The 15,903-nt window shown below is 40.9% G+C and overlaps 1 protein-coding gene across 1 annotated transcript in view; it reads left to right on the top strand.

The window, feature by feature from the left end:
- Nucleotides 1-2,736: 2,736 nt before the first annotated feature.
- Nucleotides 2,737-15,903, top strand: part of VTI1B (vesicle transport through interaction with t-SNAREs 1B) — a 28,989-nt gene continuing 15,822 nt past the window's right edge. The window contains exon 1 of the mRNA XM_032344570.1: nucleotides 2,737-3,204. Within this exon, the coding sequence (XP_032200461.1) occupies nucleotides 3,090-3,204 (115 nt within the window). The 5' untranslated portion in view covers nucleotides 2,737-3,089. The remainder of the gene's footprint in view (nucleotides 3,205-15,903) is intronic.

The raw sequence follows: 15,903 nt of genomic DNA, 5'->3' as shown, positions 1-15,903 counted from the left end.
CACACAAGGCTCTCTGCTCAGCGGGGAGCTTGCTTCCCCCACCCGCTCTGTCTGCCTCTCTGCCTGCTTGTGACTTCACTGTCAAATAAATAAATAAAATCTTAAAAAAAAAAACCACTAATGAGGTATAGAGATTATTTAAAAAAAAAAAAAAAAGACCCCAAACAAAAAAACCCCAATTCTTTATTAGGCAAAATTATCCTAAGGACTGATACTATAATTTATAGCCAATTTAATAATCTTCAGGGCACTTCCTTACATTATTTTGACAAGATTAAAATGTCTGTATGCCAAAAACCTACATTTAATTTGGAGAACTTTTTAAAGATTTTATTTATTTATTTGACAGACAGAGATCACAAGTAGGCAGGGGCAGGCAGAGAGAGAGAGGAGGAAGCAGACTCCCTGTGGAGCAGAGAGCCCAATGCGGGGCTCGATCCCAGGACCCTGAGATCACGATCTGAACCAAAGGCAGAGGCTTTAGCCCACTGAGCCACCCAGGTGCCCCTAATTTGGAGAACTTTTTTTTTTTTTAAAGATATATTTATTTATTTGACAGACAGAGATCACAAGTAGGCAGAGAGGCAGACAGAGAGAGAGGAGAGGAGGAAGCAGGCTCCCTGCTGAGCAGAGAGCCCAATGCGGGGCTTGATCCCAGGACCCTGGGATCATGACCTGAGCCGAAAGCAGAGGCTTTAACCCACTGAGCCACCCAGGCGCCCCTAATTTGGAGAACTTTTATCAAAGGTAATGCTGCCATAGGAAATGGAAGAATCAGTAATGTTCCCATCATTTGTTTGGAGTATGTTATTCTAATAGTTTGTGATTGTCTTGGACTGACAATTACATATTCACTTTGGTGGGGGTAAAGAGTTCTAGGACCACAGTCTTCTCATATTTGTAAATGAATATTTTGTTGAACTTGCTTTGACTTTTAAGGTATATAATTTAGAAATGGTCAATTTATGGAAAAATTGGAAAATTTTAATAATAGTTAAGTAGCATCATTGAACTAATATTTTACTTAATTTATGTTGAACTGTCAATGACAAATAAAAATTTTTTTGATTACTATGCTTTTATTCATCAAAATAACTAAGAATTAAATGAAAGTTTAGAGTCAACAGAAAAAAACAAAGTTTAATTATAAGAACACTTTTCATTATTATAGTTATACAATCATTTCTCTTTTTTTTTTTTTAAAGATTTTTTATTTATTTATTTGACAGAAATCACAAGTAGATGGAGAGGCAGGCAGAGAGAGAGAGGGAAGCAGGCTCCCTGCTGAGCAGAGAGCCCGATGTGGGCCTCGATCCCAGGACCCTGAGATCATGACCTGAGCCGAAGTCAGCGGCTTAATCCACTGAGCCACCCAGGCGCCCTCATTTCTCATTTTTAAGGATAATTTGTCCCCAGAATCTAGCCACAGTACAGCCTCAATTCAGATGTTATAACTTAATGTTGTGTGATAATGTAATTGTTGATTCACCCATTTGTCTACTTGTCTTTTATGGTACTGTTCAAAGATCCCGTTTTTCCACATCTCCTTTTTTTGTTTGTTTGTTTTTTTAAGATTTTATTTATTTATTTGACAGAGATCACAAGTAGACAGAAAGGCAGGCGGAGAGAGAGGAGGAAGCAGGCTCCCTGCCGAGCAGATAGCCCGATGTGGGGCTCGATCCCAGGATTCTGGGATCATGACCTGAGCCGAAGGCAGAGGCTTTAGCCCGCTGAGCCACCCAGGCGCCCCCACATCTCCTTTTTGTACCTGCCCCTTCTCTAACAGTGCTGTGGGACTTATGACAGTACAGTTCCACTAACTCAGATTTTGCTGTCTCTATACTCAGTGAACATTAGGAGCTCAATGTATGCGTTCAATCAGTGGTCAATGAATCAGTCTAAGAAAAATAAAGGTCCAGGAGTTATAAATCTCATCATTTCCCCCTGAACAGTCATATATCTTTTAATACGTCTGGGCTGTTTTATATCTTGGGCTGCCAAGCAAATACTTCAGAAAGGGTTTCGAAAAGAAAATCATGACATAAGTTGAAAATAGGAATTTCCCGCCACTGAACCATGAAAACCCATGAAATGCAGAAAAGGACTTTGTGATTGTTAACACATTACATGATGGGAAAGAGACCTGATGAAGCCGGGCCCGCCTTGCTCACCACATTATAAAATAACCGCGCGCGGAGGGGCTCTTTTATTCAACAACGTAGGCCCATACCTGGTGTGATGACTACGTGTAACATCGACAAAGACCTGCTGAGTGAAGGAATGCACTAGGCGAGCCCAGACGCGAGAGGCTGAGTGGGTGTTTTGGGAATCACCCTGGAGACCATTTCTGAAAGCACATGACCCTGGTCAGTTGACTTGCCCAGTGAAAGTGCTTTACCGCTCGAGGGCAAGCTGGAACCTGGCCCGGCTAGCTTTCCGGGGCTGAAAGCTACCGTTTAGTCAGGACGCGAACTGAGGAAGTCAGAGCGGCCAAACAATGAGATGACAGTGAAGATAACTTCAGTCGCTTACCGATACCAGACTATATAGTCTGGTCAGTACAACCCACTGCGGCTGTGGCGCCGACAGAACCACCGCCCCCACCAACGCGTGACCACGGACTCCGGCCGTCTTTCGCGCTGAACTACAGCTCCCAGCATGCACTGCAGCGTTCCCCCACCAGCACCCGAAGGCGGAGCCGTCGGGACAGGTCGGCGCGCTGCCCGTCCCGCGGGTCCCCATAGTCCCTTCTGCTGTGGCGCTCTCTCCATTCCAGGACAGGGTATTTCCGGGGTTTCAGGACTGCCTCTAGCCCGGCCCGCTGCCACCCTCTCAGGAATTGTCCGGGCGGGCAGCCAACTCGACTTTCCGTCAGGCTTTCGCGCCCGGCGCTCCCTCAGTGACGGAATGTAGGGAGGGTGGGCATTCCGGCTCGGGAGGACCCCGCCCCGGCCCCGGAAGCGTCTCGTCCTCGGCAGTGGTGGAGGCGGTCGCCGTGATGTCTGCGGGGTTGGGCGGCTGACCGCCCAGATAGGAGCGGGCCCAGTGCCCCAAATCTCGGTGGCCAGTGCTGGAGCGCGGCCTGCGCCATGGCCACCTCCGCCGCCTCCTCAGAGCATTTCGAGAAACTTCACGAGATCTTCCGCGGCCTCCATGAAGACCTGCGAGGGGTGCCGGAGCGGCTCCTGGGGATGGCCGGGACAGGTGAGGCGAGGGCGGGACGAGCCGTGGGGAACTCGGCCCCGCGCGGGTCTGGGGAATAAGAGGTGCCCCCCACACACACACCCCCTTCTCCTGAACCGGGTCTCTCTTCCCATCGGATGCATATTCTCAGACACGCCCCCTAGGGTTGGCTGGGTCTCGGCGCTCAGTATTCCCTGCTACCACTTGAGGGTGCTCGGGGGTGAACCTCAGAGTGTTGTCTCCTAGGGATTCTTCCTCTTGATCCTGCTGTGCTTTCAAAATTTTCTTGTCTCATGTTCACCCTGGCAAGAAGAGCATAGGAGACTGGTTTCTTTCACTACTGCCTGTACCTTTTATTTTGTGCATTTAAAAGCGTTCTCAAGAGAAGTCTGTAGTTCTCACCCGACTGGCAAAGGATCCATAGCACCAAAAGGGCTAAGAAGCCAAAGGAAAAATAACTTTGGGGTTGGTAAAGTATCAGGTTGGGGTAGGGGGGTCTTTAAAGTCAGGATTGTGGGTTTAGGGGTGGTCCTCTTAGGTACTTTTATGCTTAAAATGTTTCCTATTCCTTGATTGCAAAATTCAGCTCGATGCAGACTTTGCCTGCTGGAGTTAGTTTTCCAATTAAATCCCTAGGAAGACCCACCAGGTTCATTGCCACTCAGAACAAATAGATCTTGATGTCAAGGCTGATAAGACTTGGTTTTGTTTTTACTTAAGGTTCAGGGATTGAGAGTGTTTGCTCTGCGAGTTTCCTGAGGTCAGGTGAATTGAATGACTCTAGTGAGAATGCCAGAGAATGTTAGATGTTTCAATTTATTTCAATAAATGTTATTTATTGAAAGAGACTGCTGTGTTCCAGGCACTCTGGTAAATGCTGGTAATATTGCAGATTATTGCAGTGAGGAGACTTACAAATTCTTGTTCTAGTGGGTTGATGATGATATATAAATATTAAGAGGAAAGTAATGCAGGTCAAAGGAATGGAAGGGAGGACTCTAATATTAAATATGGCGGCTGTGAAAGGCTTTGAGAAGGTGGCATTTGAGCAAGGACTTGAATGAAGAGAGTATGTGAAAATTTGGGAGAAGTGAGTGTGAGGAGGACAGAATAGCATTGCAAAGGTCCTTAAGCAGAAATAAACTTGGTGGGTTCTAGAAGGAGCAAGGAGGCCAGTGTGAAATGAGCAAAGGAGACAGTGGTTGCGGATGAGGCTAAATAGAGGTAGGCAGGGCCAGATCTTCTGTGGCCTTATAGACCCAAGTGAAAGATTCACACTTTTTTCTAAATGTGATGGATGCACTTACAGGGTATTGAGCAAGAGAGTGATGGGATCTGATTTACATAGTTGAAAAATAGACATTTTTTCAGCTCAGTGCTGAATTAAATTTTGCAGTGTTCATTTCTGGAAGGGTTTATTAACCCTTAACAGAAAACTGAGTTATGTTCACCTCATCATCTACCTAACCTTCTCATTACTACAAAGGGACAATTAAAAAGGTATGAATGTGGGGCGCCTAGGTGGCTCAGTGGGTTAAGCCTCTGCCTTCAGCTCAGGTCATGATCTCAGGGTCCTGGGATTGAGCCCACGGGGAGCCTGCTTCCTCCTCTCTCTCTGCCTGCCTCTCTGCCTACTTGTGATCCTTGTCTGTCAAATAAATAAATAAAATCTTTAAAAAAAAAAAAAAAGGTATGAATGTCTACCCAAGAACACAATACTCTTAATAGAAGTTGCTGGAAATAGACTTGGTTGTTTAATGGGTAAATAAATACAATGTACACATATCCATAGGTTAAAAAAAGAATTCCAGCAGCTTTCAATCTCTGCTCATTACTTTGTTCACACTGTTAAGTAAATGTTTGTTGAATAAATTGAACTTAGCTGAGCAAACACACAGTGCCTCATCTCTGAATCCTTTTTTCTAGTTCTGAGATTACTTCATAGGCTTTTCAGAGCTTTAATTTCCATCATGAATTATTAGGTTCTGAATAATGTACATAATACAGCTGTTGTGTTTGCTCATGTTCTATAAATGAACTCGATCTGGTTCTAAGTAAATACTTAAAAATTATTATGTATTGGTCACTGTCCTGGGCCCTACAAAGTTTCAAGAGTTCTTGCCTTAAATGGGACCAGATTTACAAAAGAGTTTGTGATTGGTCCTAAGATGGTTTTGAGACCATAAAGAAAAGGCTTACTTGAGTGTTGGGAGAGGGAAGCTTTGCAGAAAGGAGAACTGAGTATAAGGGGTTGAATGGGAGTTTGCCAGACAGAGGGAAATGGGAAAAAGCAACAACAGAATAGAAAGTTGAATACTCACAGCCAGACAGAGCTTAGGGTATGTGTGGGAGAATAATAGTAGATGAGCAGAGTGAGACACAGCCAGATTGTGAAGGGACCTGTATATCTCATTAAGACATTTTGGTGTCAGGCACCTGGGTGGCTCAGTCGTTAAGCAGCTGCCTTCAGCTCAGGTCATGATCCCAGGGTCCTGGCATTGAGGCCCACATCGGGCTCCCTGCTCTGTGGGAAGTCTGTTTCTCCCTCTCCAGCTCCCCCCTGCTTGTATTCCCTCTCTCTGTTTCTCCCTCTCTGTCAAATAAATAAAAATCTTAAAAAAAAAAAAAAAAAAGACATTTGGACTTCTCACAAAGTACTTGACATGGAAAAAGTACTCAGGAGGGGCGCCTGGGTGGCGCAGTGGGTTAAAGCCTCTGCCTGCAGATCAGGTCATGATCCCAGGATCCTGGGATAGAGCCCTGCAACTGGCTCTTTGCTCAGCAGGGAGCCTACTTCCCTTCCTCTCTCTCTGCCTGCCTCTCTGCCTACTTGTGATCTCTGTCAAATGAATAATAAATAAAAATCTTAAAAAAAAAAAGTACTCAGCAAAACGTTTTATTTGTCAAATATTTATTGAGCACATATTATACAGCCTTTTCTGAGCTAGGTGCAGAAATACAGTAGTCAAAGACACAGACAGTCTTTGCTCCTATGAAATTTAAGTGCAGAAGAGAAAACTTAAAGCAAATATTTGTTTAACTTTCATTCATCCGATATTTACTGAATATTTACTGTAAGTCAAAAGCAAATAATTACCCAAGTATCTTTCTGTATATAATTGTGATCACTGGTCTGGATAAACAAATTACCTATATGGAAAAAAAAAAAAAAAACATTTGGGCTTGATATAAAGAATCAGTAAAGAATTTTAAGCAGCTGACTAATATGGTCAGATTTTATTTTAGAAGGGGAATGCTGATGGCTGAACAGAGAATGAAGGAGAAGCATAAGACCCTGGATACAGTGGACCATGTTAGGAGCCTTTGTGGCAATTGTCTGAGTAACATAGGAATCTAGGAGTGTCCTAAATCCAATTTCTGAGGCAGAAATTAACCAGACTGATTGGCCATGGGGAGTGAGAGGGAAAGATTCAAGGATATCTGCATTTTCTCACTTGGTCATTGGACTGAATGATAAACTTAAATAAGAAATAAAATCTTAAAAAAATATATAAAAGAAACATGCTTATTTGGGTTGTAGATGAAAGCATCAGGGTGCTTATAGAATAGAGAGCATAATGTATATCCAGTCTAGCCCTTCAAAGCCTTCAAAGTAGTTCTCTTGACATTAAAAATAACATTTAGGAAGAAGATACTATGTGAATTGAGAGGCAGTATACTATAATATTTAATAGCAAGGATTCTAGAAACAGACTGCCTGGGTTCATATCCTGGATCCATCTCTTAGTAGCTGTGTGACCTTGGACAGCTTACTTCAAGCTAACTACTTTGTCTCTTCAAAATGGGGGTAAATCATAGTATTTTTTTTAATAAGGGTTTTGTGAAGATTAAATTATTTAATATATATAAAGCCCTTAAAATACTGCCTGACAAGAGCCATTAGCCATTGTTACTGTTCTTGGAAATTTGGATATTTAGATAAAACCCAAGAATACCAGCTCTGTATGCAGCTATTATGTTGCTCTACTTTCTCTTTTTTCCTAGAGCACTCACCTTCTAATATACTAGACGCTTTGTGTATTTCTGAAGTTAATAGTGTAGTATTTGTCTTCCTTTCACTAGAACAGTGTTTTTCAAAGCATGATCCCTGAACCACCAGCATTGCCATCATTTGGGAACTCTTTAGAAATGGAAATTATTGGGTCCCACCCAAGCTTTACCTTATTACTGTTTGAACAGTTTTTTTTTTTTTAAGGTTTTATTCATTCATTTGACAGAGAGGGAGAAGACAGTGAGAGAGGGAATACAAGCAGGGGGAGTGGGAGAGGGAGAAGTAGGGTTCCTGATGAGCGCGGAGCCCCATGCGGAGCTCCATCCCAGGACCCTGGGATCATGACCTGAGCCAAAGGCAGACGCTTAACAACTGAGTCACCCAGGTGCCCCTTAACAGTCTGTTTTAACATTCGTCCAGAGGATTTCTGATTCATGTCAAGTTTGAAAGCAACTGAGCAAAAACCAAGCTCTCTGTTTTCTTCACATCTTTGTTAACCCTTGTTATTTCTTATCTTTTTTTTTTTTTTTTAAGATTTTATTTATTTATTTGACAGACAGAGATCACAAGTAGGCAGAGAGGCAGGCAGAGAGAGAGGAAGGGAAGCAGGCTCCCTGCTGAGCAGAGCGCCCGATGCAGGGCTCGATCCCAGGATCCCGGGATCACGACCCGAGCCGAAGGCAGAGACTTTAACCCACTGAGCCACCCAGGCGCCCCTATTTCTTATCTTTTGTTAATAGCCATTCTCTGATAAGTGTGAGGTAGTTGTATCTCATTGTAATTTGATTTGCATTTCCCTGATGTTTGTGATGTTGAGTACCTTTTCTTGTACTGTTGGCTATCTCTATGACTTCTTTGAAAAAATTCTATACAGATTTTGCACCCATTTTTTTAGTTAAATTGTTTAGGGGTTTTGTTTGTTTGTTTGTTTGTTTGCCCGCCCTTGAGTTGTATGAGTTATTTATATATTTTGGATATTAATCCATTATCAGATACATGATTTGCAAATCTTTTCTCCCATTTGGTAAATTGCCTTTTTATTTTGTTGGTAGTTTCCTCTGCTGTGCAGAAGCTTTTTAGTTTGATGTAGTCCCACTTGTTTATTTTTGCTTTTGTTACCTTTTGGTTGTCAAATCCAAAAAAATCATCACCAAGACATGTTGAGGAACTCTTATGTTTTCTTTTAGTTGTTTTATGGCTTTAGGTCTTGCATTCAAGTCTTTGGCCATTTTGAGTTAATTTTGTATATGGTATAAGGTAGTGTCCATTTCCATTCTTTTGTATTTTTCTGTAAAATTTTCCCCAAACTGTGTATTGAAGAGATTGTCTTTTCCTATGAGATAACACAAATATATAGATACATTGGTCTCTGTCCCTGGTTCCTGCACAGAGTTCCTGAAATCCTTGTCATTTCCTAAGTGATAAGAACACTAGGAGCATCTTTTGTTCTAAGGAGATGACTCTGGATGGCCTCCTGGATGGGGACTGGTCGCCAGAAAGACCAACCAGTGATTAGAAGCTTGGATTTCAGCTCTATGCCTTGTCCTCCAGAAAGGGAAGAGGGGCTGAAGTTGGAGTTACTAATTGACCATGCCTATGTGAGGAAGCCTCTGTAAAATCCCAGTCGTATATAGGGTTCAGGGAGCTTCCAGGTGGGTGAACATATCCAGACCTGGAGGGCGATGCACTCCAGCTCCACAGGAACAGAATCTCCTGCACTCAGGACCCTCCCAGACCTCACCCTGTGTATCTCTTTATCTGGTTGTTCCTCTGTATTCTTTATCATAACCCTTAATAAGTTGGTAAGTCTAAGTGGCCATCTCCCTGAAGCGGGTGAGCATATCTAACAAATTAATTGAGCCTGAAGAGAGTGTCATAAGAACCGCCAATTTGTACCCAAATTGGACAGAAGTTGTGGATTAACCTGGGGATCTGCTACTTGTCCCTGACATTTAAAGTGTGTGTTTGGGTTGGGGGGTAATCTAGTGAGTCTGAACCCTTAACCTGTGGAATCTAATGCTGTCTCCATGCAAATAGTGGCCGAATTAAGTTCAACTGTGGACACTCACTTGGTGTTGTAGAGAATTGTTTGGTGTGGAGAAAAACCTCCATACATTTGGTGACCAGAAGTGAAGTGTTCTATATGAGTAGTAAAGGAGAAACATAAGAAGCATACACGCAGAGTTTTTCTCTGTACAGAAAGAAAGACACAGGAGCAGGAAAGACTGGGTTTTCCCAGTATAGTTTCCCATTGTATATTCTTGACTCCTTTATTGTAAGTTAATTGACTGTGTGTGTATGTTTATTTCTGGGCTCTGTATTCTATTTCATTGATTTTTTTCATCTGTTTTATTACAGTACCATACGGTTCTGATGACTATAGCTTTGTAATATCCGGAAGCATGATACTTCCAGCTTTGTTCCAGTTGGGGTCTTTTGTGGTTCCATACAAATTTTTGGATTGATTATGCTATTTCTGTGAGAAATGCTTTTGGAATTTTGATAGGGATTTCAAAGTCTGTAGATTGCTTTGGGTAGTATAGACCTTTAGCAGGATTAATTTTTCCAGTCCATTGGCATGGACTATCTTTCCACTAATTTTGTCTCTTCGGTTTCTTTCCTCAGTGTCTTGTAGTTTTCAATATACGTGTCTTTAACTTCCTTGGTTAAACTTAGTCTTTTGGGTTTTTTTAAAGATTTTATTTATTTATTTGAGAGAGAGAGAACAAGAGCTGTGGTAGAGGGAGAGGCAGACTCCCCACTAAGCAGGGAATCTGATGCAGGGCTCGATCCTGGGACTCCAGGATTATTACCTGAGCCCAAGGCAAGACACTTAACTGACTGAGCCACTCAGGCTCCCTAGTGTTTTACTCCTTTTGTTGCAATTGTAAATGCACTGTTTTCTTAATTTCTCCTTCTGATAGCTTATTATTAGTGTATAGAAATGCAGTCAGTTTTTATATATTGATTTTGTATCCTGCAGCTGTACTGAATTTGATTATTAAGTCTGACTGCTTTTTTTGGTGGAGTCTTTAGGGTTTTCTTTTTCTTTTTCTTTTTTTTTTTTTTTAGATTTTATTTATTTATTTGAGAGAGAGGCGGTGAGAGAGAGCATGAGCGAGGAGAAGGTCAGAGGGAGAAGCATACTTCCGTGGAGCTGGGAGCCCGATGCGGGATTCGATCCTGGGACTCCAGGATCATGACCTGAGCTGAAGGCAGTCGTCCAACCAACTGAACCACCCAGGCGTCCCTCTTTAGGGTTTTCTATGTATAATATGTCATCTGCAAATAGTGACGGAATTTACTTCTTCCATTCCAATTTGGATACCTTTTATTTTTTCTTGCTGTTTGCTCTGGCTAGGACTTCAATACTATGTCAAATATAAATGGTGAGAGTGGGCATCATTGTCTTGTTCTTGATCGTAGAGGAAAAGCTTTGAGCTTTATATTCACCAGTGAGTAAGTATAATGTTAGCTGTGGGCTTGTCATGTATGGCCTTTATTTTGTTGAAGTATGTTCCTTTTGTATCCAGTTTGTTGAGATTTTATATAATAAATGGATGTTGAATTTTGTCAAATGCTTTTTTTGCATCTTTTGAGCTGATCATACTGTTTTTACCCTTCATTTTGTTAATGTGGTATATCATGTTGGTTTGTGGATACTGAACCGTCCTTGTGTCCCTTGAGTAAATCTCACTTGAGCATGATGTATGATCCTTTAATGTTTACATTGAATTTGGTTCGATAATTTTGTTGAGGATTTTTGTACCCATGTTCATCAGGGATAGTTTTTGTGGTTTCCTTGTTTTCTTTTGGTATTGCCATATGCTGACTTCATAAAAGTTTGTAAGTGTTCCCTTTCTTATCACAAGCTCTGTCTTTTGTCTGTTTTGTTTATTATGTATCCTAACCACCTAGAAGAGTGCCTTATACATATGAGGTGCTCCATAAATATTTGTTGAATGATTGTATAAGTACTGTGAATTGTTGGGGAGAGACTATTAATAATATATGATTGGGTGTTGAAACTGAGTGTAATCTTATTTTTATTCTGCCATGTTTTTCCACATTTTAATCACTTTTTAAATTTTTTTTAGATTTATTTATTTACTTTAGAGAGAAAACTCACATGCTGGGGGAGGAGCAGAGAGTATTTTAGACAGACTCCAAGCTGAGCGCAAAGCCCAAGGCAGGCCTCAGTCCCACAACCCTGAAGATCATGACCTGAGCTGAAACCAGGAGTCAGGTGCCCTGCCGACTGTGCCGCTGAGGAGCCCTGTCATTACTTGTAAACCGGGTATCCACACCTATTAAAACAAAGGACTGAATAATAGACAAAATATGTTCTTTTTAGGAAGTTTGTATGGCAATGATAGTCTGTTAATATATGTGATTAATTATTAAGCCATTTAATATTATATTAAACACAGCCATAATTTCTAGTTTTAGTTTTGTAGTATCTGAAGTTCTCTCCAGATAACCTCAGAATGCTACAAATTATTATCCAGATAATACAATAAATGCCCCTCATCATGTTTTAGTTTTGATTTCGTAGTGCCTGAATGCAGCTCCAAATGTATTAATGAGTGTTGTAAAATTATTGAAAGCTTGCCATTTTGATTCACTCAAATTTTAGTGTGTGTCCACAGGACCCCATTATTTTGGGAAACAGCAAAAATAATCACTATGGATAATCGTATGCAACTGGTTGGTGAACACCAATTACTCATTGAGTTAATTTTTCTTTCTTTTTTTTTTTAAAAGATTTTATTTATTTATTTGACAGACAGAGATCACAAGTAGGCAGAGAAGCAGGCAGATAGAGGAGGAAGCAGACTCCCCACTGAGCAGAGATCCCGGGACCCTGGGATCATGACCCGAGCCAAAGGCAGAGGTTTTAACCCAGTGAGCCACCCAGCCGCCCCTGAATTAATTTTTCTAATACTTCATATTCTTTGGTGAATTTTGTTTTTGCTCTTAATTCCCTCCCATCTAAGGATTTACTTTTAAAAATAATGGTAGTTACTGTTTATGAAACTCTTAATATGCCTAGCATTTACTAAGTGCTTATTATGTGTGTTATCTTTTAAACCTTTCAGACAACCCTACAAGGTTAGTACTGCTACATTTCTTTCCTGAAGAAAAGGACTTAGAGGGCTCGAATACAGGCCTGTCTTGTTTTGTTGCCCTTCACTTTATTGTACTTCACTTCATGGTGCCTCTCAAATACTGCATTTTTTTACAAATTGAAGATTTGTAGCAACCCTGTGTTGAGCAAATTTGTGATTAGTACCAATATTCCAACAGCATTCGGTCCCTTTGTCTGTCTCACATTCTCACAACACTTCAGACTTAAATTAGGCCACTTAATAACCCTACCTTGGCCTCTTAGTGTTCAAATGAAAGGAAGAGTTACACATCTCTCACTTTAAATCTAAAGTTCAAAATGATCAAGGAAGGCATATTGTAAGCTGAAATAGGCCAAAAACTTCAGCCTCTTCAAAGAATTAGCCAAGTTGTGAACACAAAGGGAAAGGCTTTGAAGGAAATTAAAAGTGCTTCTCCATTGAACACACGAATGATGAGCAAGCAAAACAGCTTTATTGCTGATATGGAGAAAGCTTTAGTGGTCTGAATAAAAAGATCAGACCAGCCACCTCCTAATCCAGAGCAAGGCCCTAACTCTTCAATTTTGTGAAGGCTGAGACAGGTAAAAAGAAGCTGCAGAAGAAGAAAAGTCTGAAACTAGTAGGGGTTAGTTCATGAGGTTTAAAAGAAAGAAGCCGTCTCCATAACCTCAAAGTGCAGGGTGAAGCTCCAAGTGCTGATGTAAAAGCCACAGCAAGTTATCCAGAAGATCTAGCTAAATAATTAATTAGTATCTCCAGGGTATGCCTGTGCTTTTACCTTCTATATATAGTATGAGATCAGGTAAACTATTGTGGTGTACAAATAGAGGATGTAGGTCCTAGAAATGCCACAGTGGGGCGCCAAAAGCAAATTAACCACATGATCCTGGTGAAACTGAAGTTTTCACCACAGCTCTAATGGTTTAAGGTTAGTCATTCTTGGGAGATAGTAAATGAACCCTCTGATGAGGAAGAGAGGCTGCCACCTTAGTTAAACATTAAGGTAGGCTTTCTCTAGCTGTTTCGGAGCTGACCCTTTCATGATGCCCCCATCCACCGAGTTTGCCAGTTAGTGAGTCTTAGAGTGAGTCACTGCCATGTGACTATTGTGGGAAGGCATGTGGGGTGGGAGATAGTGTTTGAAATGGCTCACTCTTTTTTTGGTGCCCATTCCTCTCAGCATGCAGTCTTGCAGTTTTGTAGTTAACTGTGGTGTTAACTCTAACTCTGTAAAAAATGGTCTGAACAAGTTTTCTGAAGGCTATTCCCTGGGAGCACAAAAATGTCCCTCAGTGCTATAATATACAGAAGCCTTGGATTGGGAGTCAGGAGACTTTTCATTCCAGAATGAGTATCACTACACATTTGCTCTTCCTGTGACCTTAAGAAAGACAGTTTCTCCAGGCTCTAGTTTCCTCAGCTGTAAAATGGGAAGGTTAGATTAGATGATCTCAGAGATCCATTTCCACTCTAACATTCGTGGGTTTCACAATTCTGAGACTTAACGTATAAAGAAGCACCCACTGATAACCTCTCAGTTGGGTAGAGTTCAGCCTCTTTTGAACCTTTAAATATCTTCCTCCCTGGCTTCATCATCAGAAGGGAGAATTTCAGAGGCTTTTTTTAACCTTAGGATTCCATAAAGGATCTCATAATGTGGTAAAATTCTTAAAATTGTTTTCAAAGGGAGCATATTTCTTCTAAAAACATACAGGCTGTGGAGCACTCCTAAGATAAGGTATGCCTTCTGAAATTAGGTAGAGAGTGGAGTACCCCAGTTCCAAAAAGACTGAGGAACAGAATCAAGGTGAAAGGATGGAGATTCCGTGAGCTGTTCTTTGCTCCCTATTCTTAATTATGTAACATTCCTTGAATCATTCTGGAGTTAGCCTCTTAAAAATGCAGATTTTCTTGTCTTTAGCAAAGGAAGAATAAAGAAGGAAACTTTATGACTAACAGTTGTAGAAAAATCAAAGCTAGGAATGGAATGCACTTACATGTCAAGTGTTTCTTGGATCAGGAGTGGTTGAGTGTGGAGATGTGCCTATTTAGAAGCGTAGTGACGCTCAGCGACAGCGTATTACGGAGTAATATGATACCTCTCCATTGAAGTAGCCATTCTTGATTGCAGATATTATTTCACTGCTGGTGTCTGAGAACACGACTCAGGGATAGTGACAGCTGCTTTTGTGCTTATATCAGTTACATCATGGATGGTCAAGATGCAGACCATTTGCCATGGCTGAACTTTCTCCTGTTTAAAACAACAACAACAAACCCTCAGTTTTGTGAGCAGTGTAGAGTAAGAAATAGTTCACTTGCAATGTCTTACGTCTATTAAGGGTATGTCGCATAACAATGGAGGAGGCATAGGAAAGGGTGCATTGTCATTTGCTCTTGCAGGCAGTAGCAACATCTAGGGAACCCTCTGCCAGGTTAACAGTTCTGGAAGCTATGGGATTTATAAAAGAAAAAGTAGATTTATTTCTTTCTTCTAGAGGAGTTTGATCTCCACTTGTGAATATAGAATGTCCATGTCTAGAGTGGTTCATGATCACTTAAAAAGCAGCTGACAGTTGACATGTGATAGATGCTGTTGTGATTAACAGAATGTAAATCCATATAAAGCATTACAGTGATATTATATCTTATATGGGATTGCGTTCAAATGCTTATGATGACAACTAGGATAAAGAAATTAGCCAAGAAAATCTGAGGACAGCATGTTGAATACCCACATGCCATCCCTCCGTAAGCCCAACTCAGCTGTTTTCTTTGGCATTGAATAAAATTGCTCTTTTTTCAGTTGAAGTTCTGGCTTGTATTTAGGAGTCACAATGAATAAAAAATAACATAGCTTTGAAAGACCATGTCAGCATACACATGATGCAGCATGGATGAACCTTGAGGGCGCTATGCTAAGTAAAATAAGCCAGACACAAAAGGACAAATATTTTACGATTTTATGATACCTAGACTCATCAGATTCATAGATACAGAGAGTAAAATGGTGGTTACCAGAGTTTGGGGGAATAGGAAGTGGAGAATTAGTGTTCATTGGGTATGGAGTTTCAGTTTGGGTGGTGAAAAGGTTCTGGAGATGGGGTAGTGTTGATGGTTGCATAACAGTGTGAATGTATTTGTTGCCACTTGGCTGTATACTTAAAAATGGTCAAAATGGTAAATTTTATGTTATATAAATTTTACCAAAATAAAAAAAAGACTGTATCCCCAGATTGTAAAGATAATTCCAAACTCAAATGAACTCAGAAAAACAATGTAAGCAGTGATAACTTTTTGGTAGTAAGTATGTTGCTTATATGTGGATTTTCAGGGAGAATATTCATTCGGATGCACACATTTTTAGAAATAAAACTGCTCATAAGTAGGGCTAATCTTTGCTTGTTAATATGAAGGGATGACCTGTCTCCTGTTTTATACCTAATGAAGGAGGTCAGGCCTCATTGTGGTTTTGATGTGCATTTCCCTAATGATTAGTGATGTTGAGTATTTTTTTGTATGTCTGTTGGCCGTCTGTAGGTCTTCTTTGGAAAAATGTTTATTCAGATCCTTTGCCCA

The sequence above is a fragment of the Mustela erminea genome, chromosome 5, assembly GCF_009829155.1.
Source record: "Mustela erminea isolate mMusErm1 chromosome 5, mMusErm1.Pri, whole genome shotgun sequence".
NCBI classification, from domain to species: Eukaryota; Metazoa; Chordata; class Mammalia; order Carnivora; family Mustelidae; genus Mustela; species Mustela erminea.
Note: the sequence above shows the minus strand (reverse complement) of the source record. Positions and strands in the feature narration are given on the sequence as shown.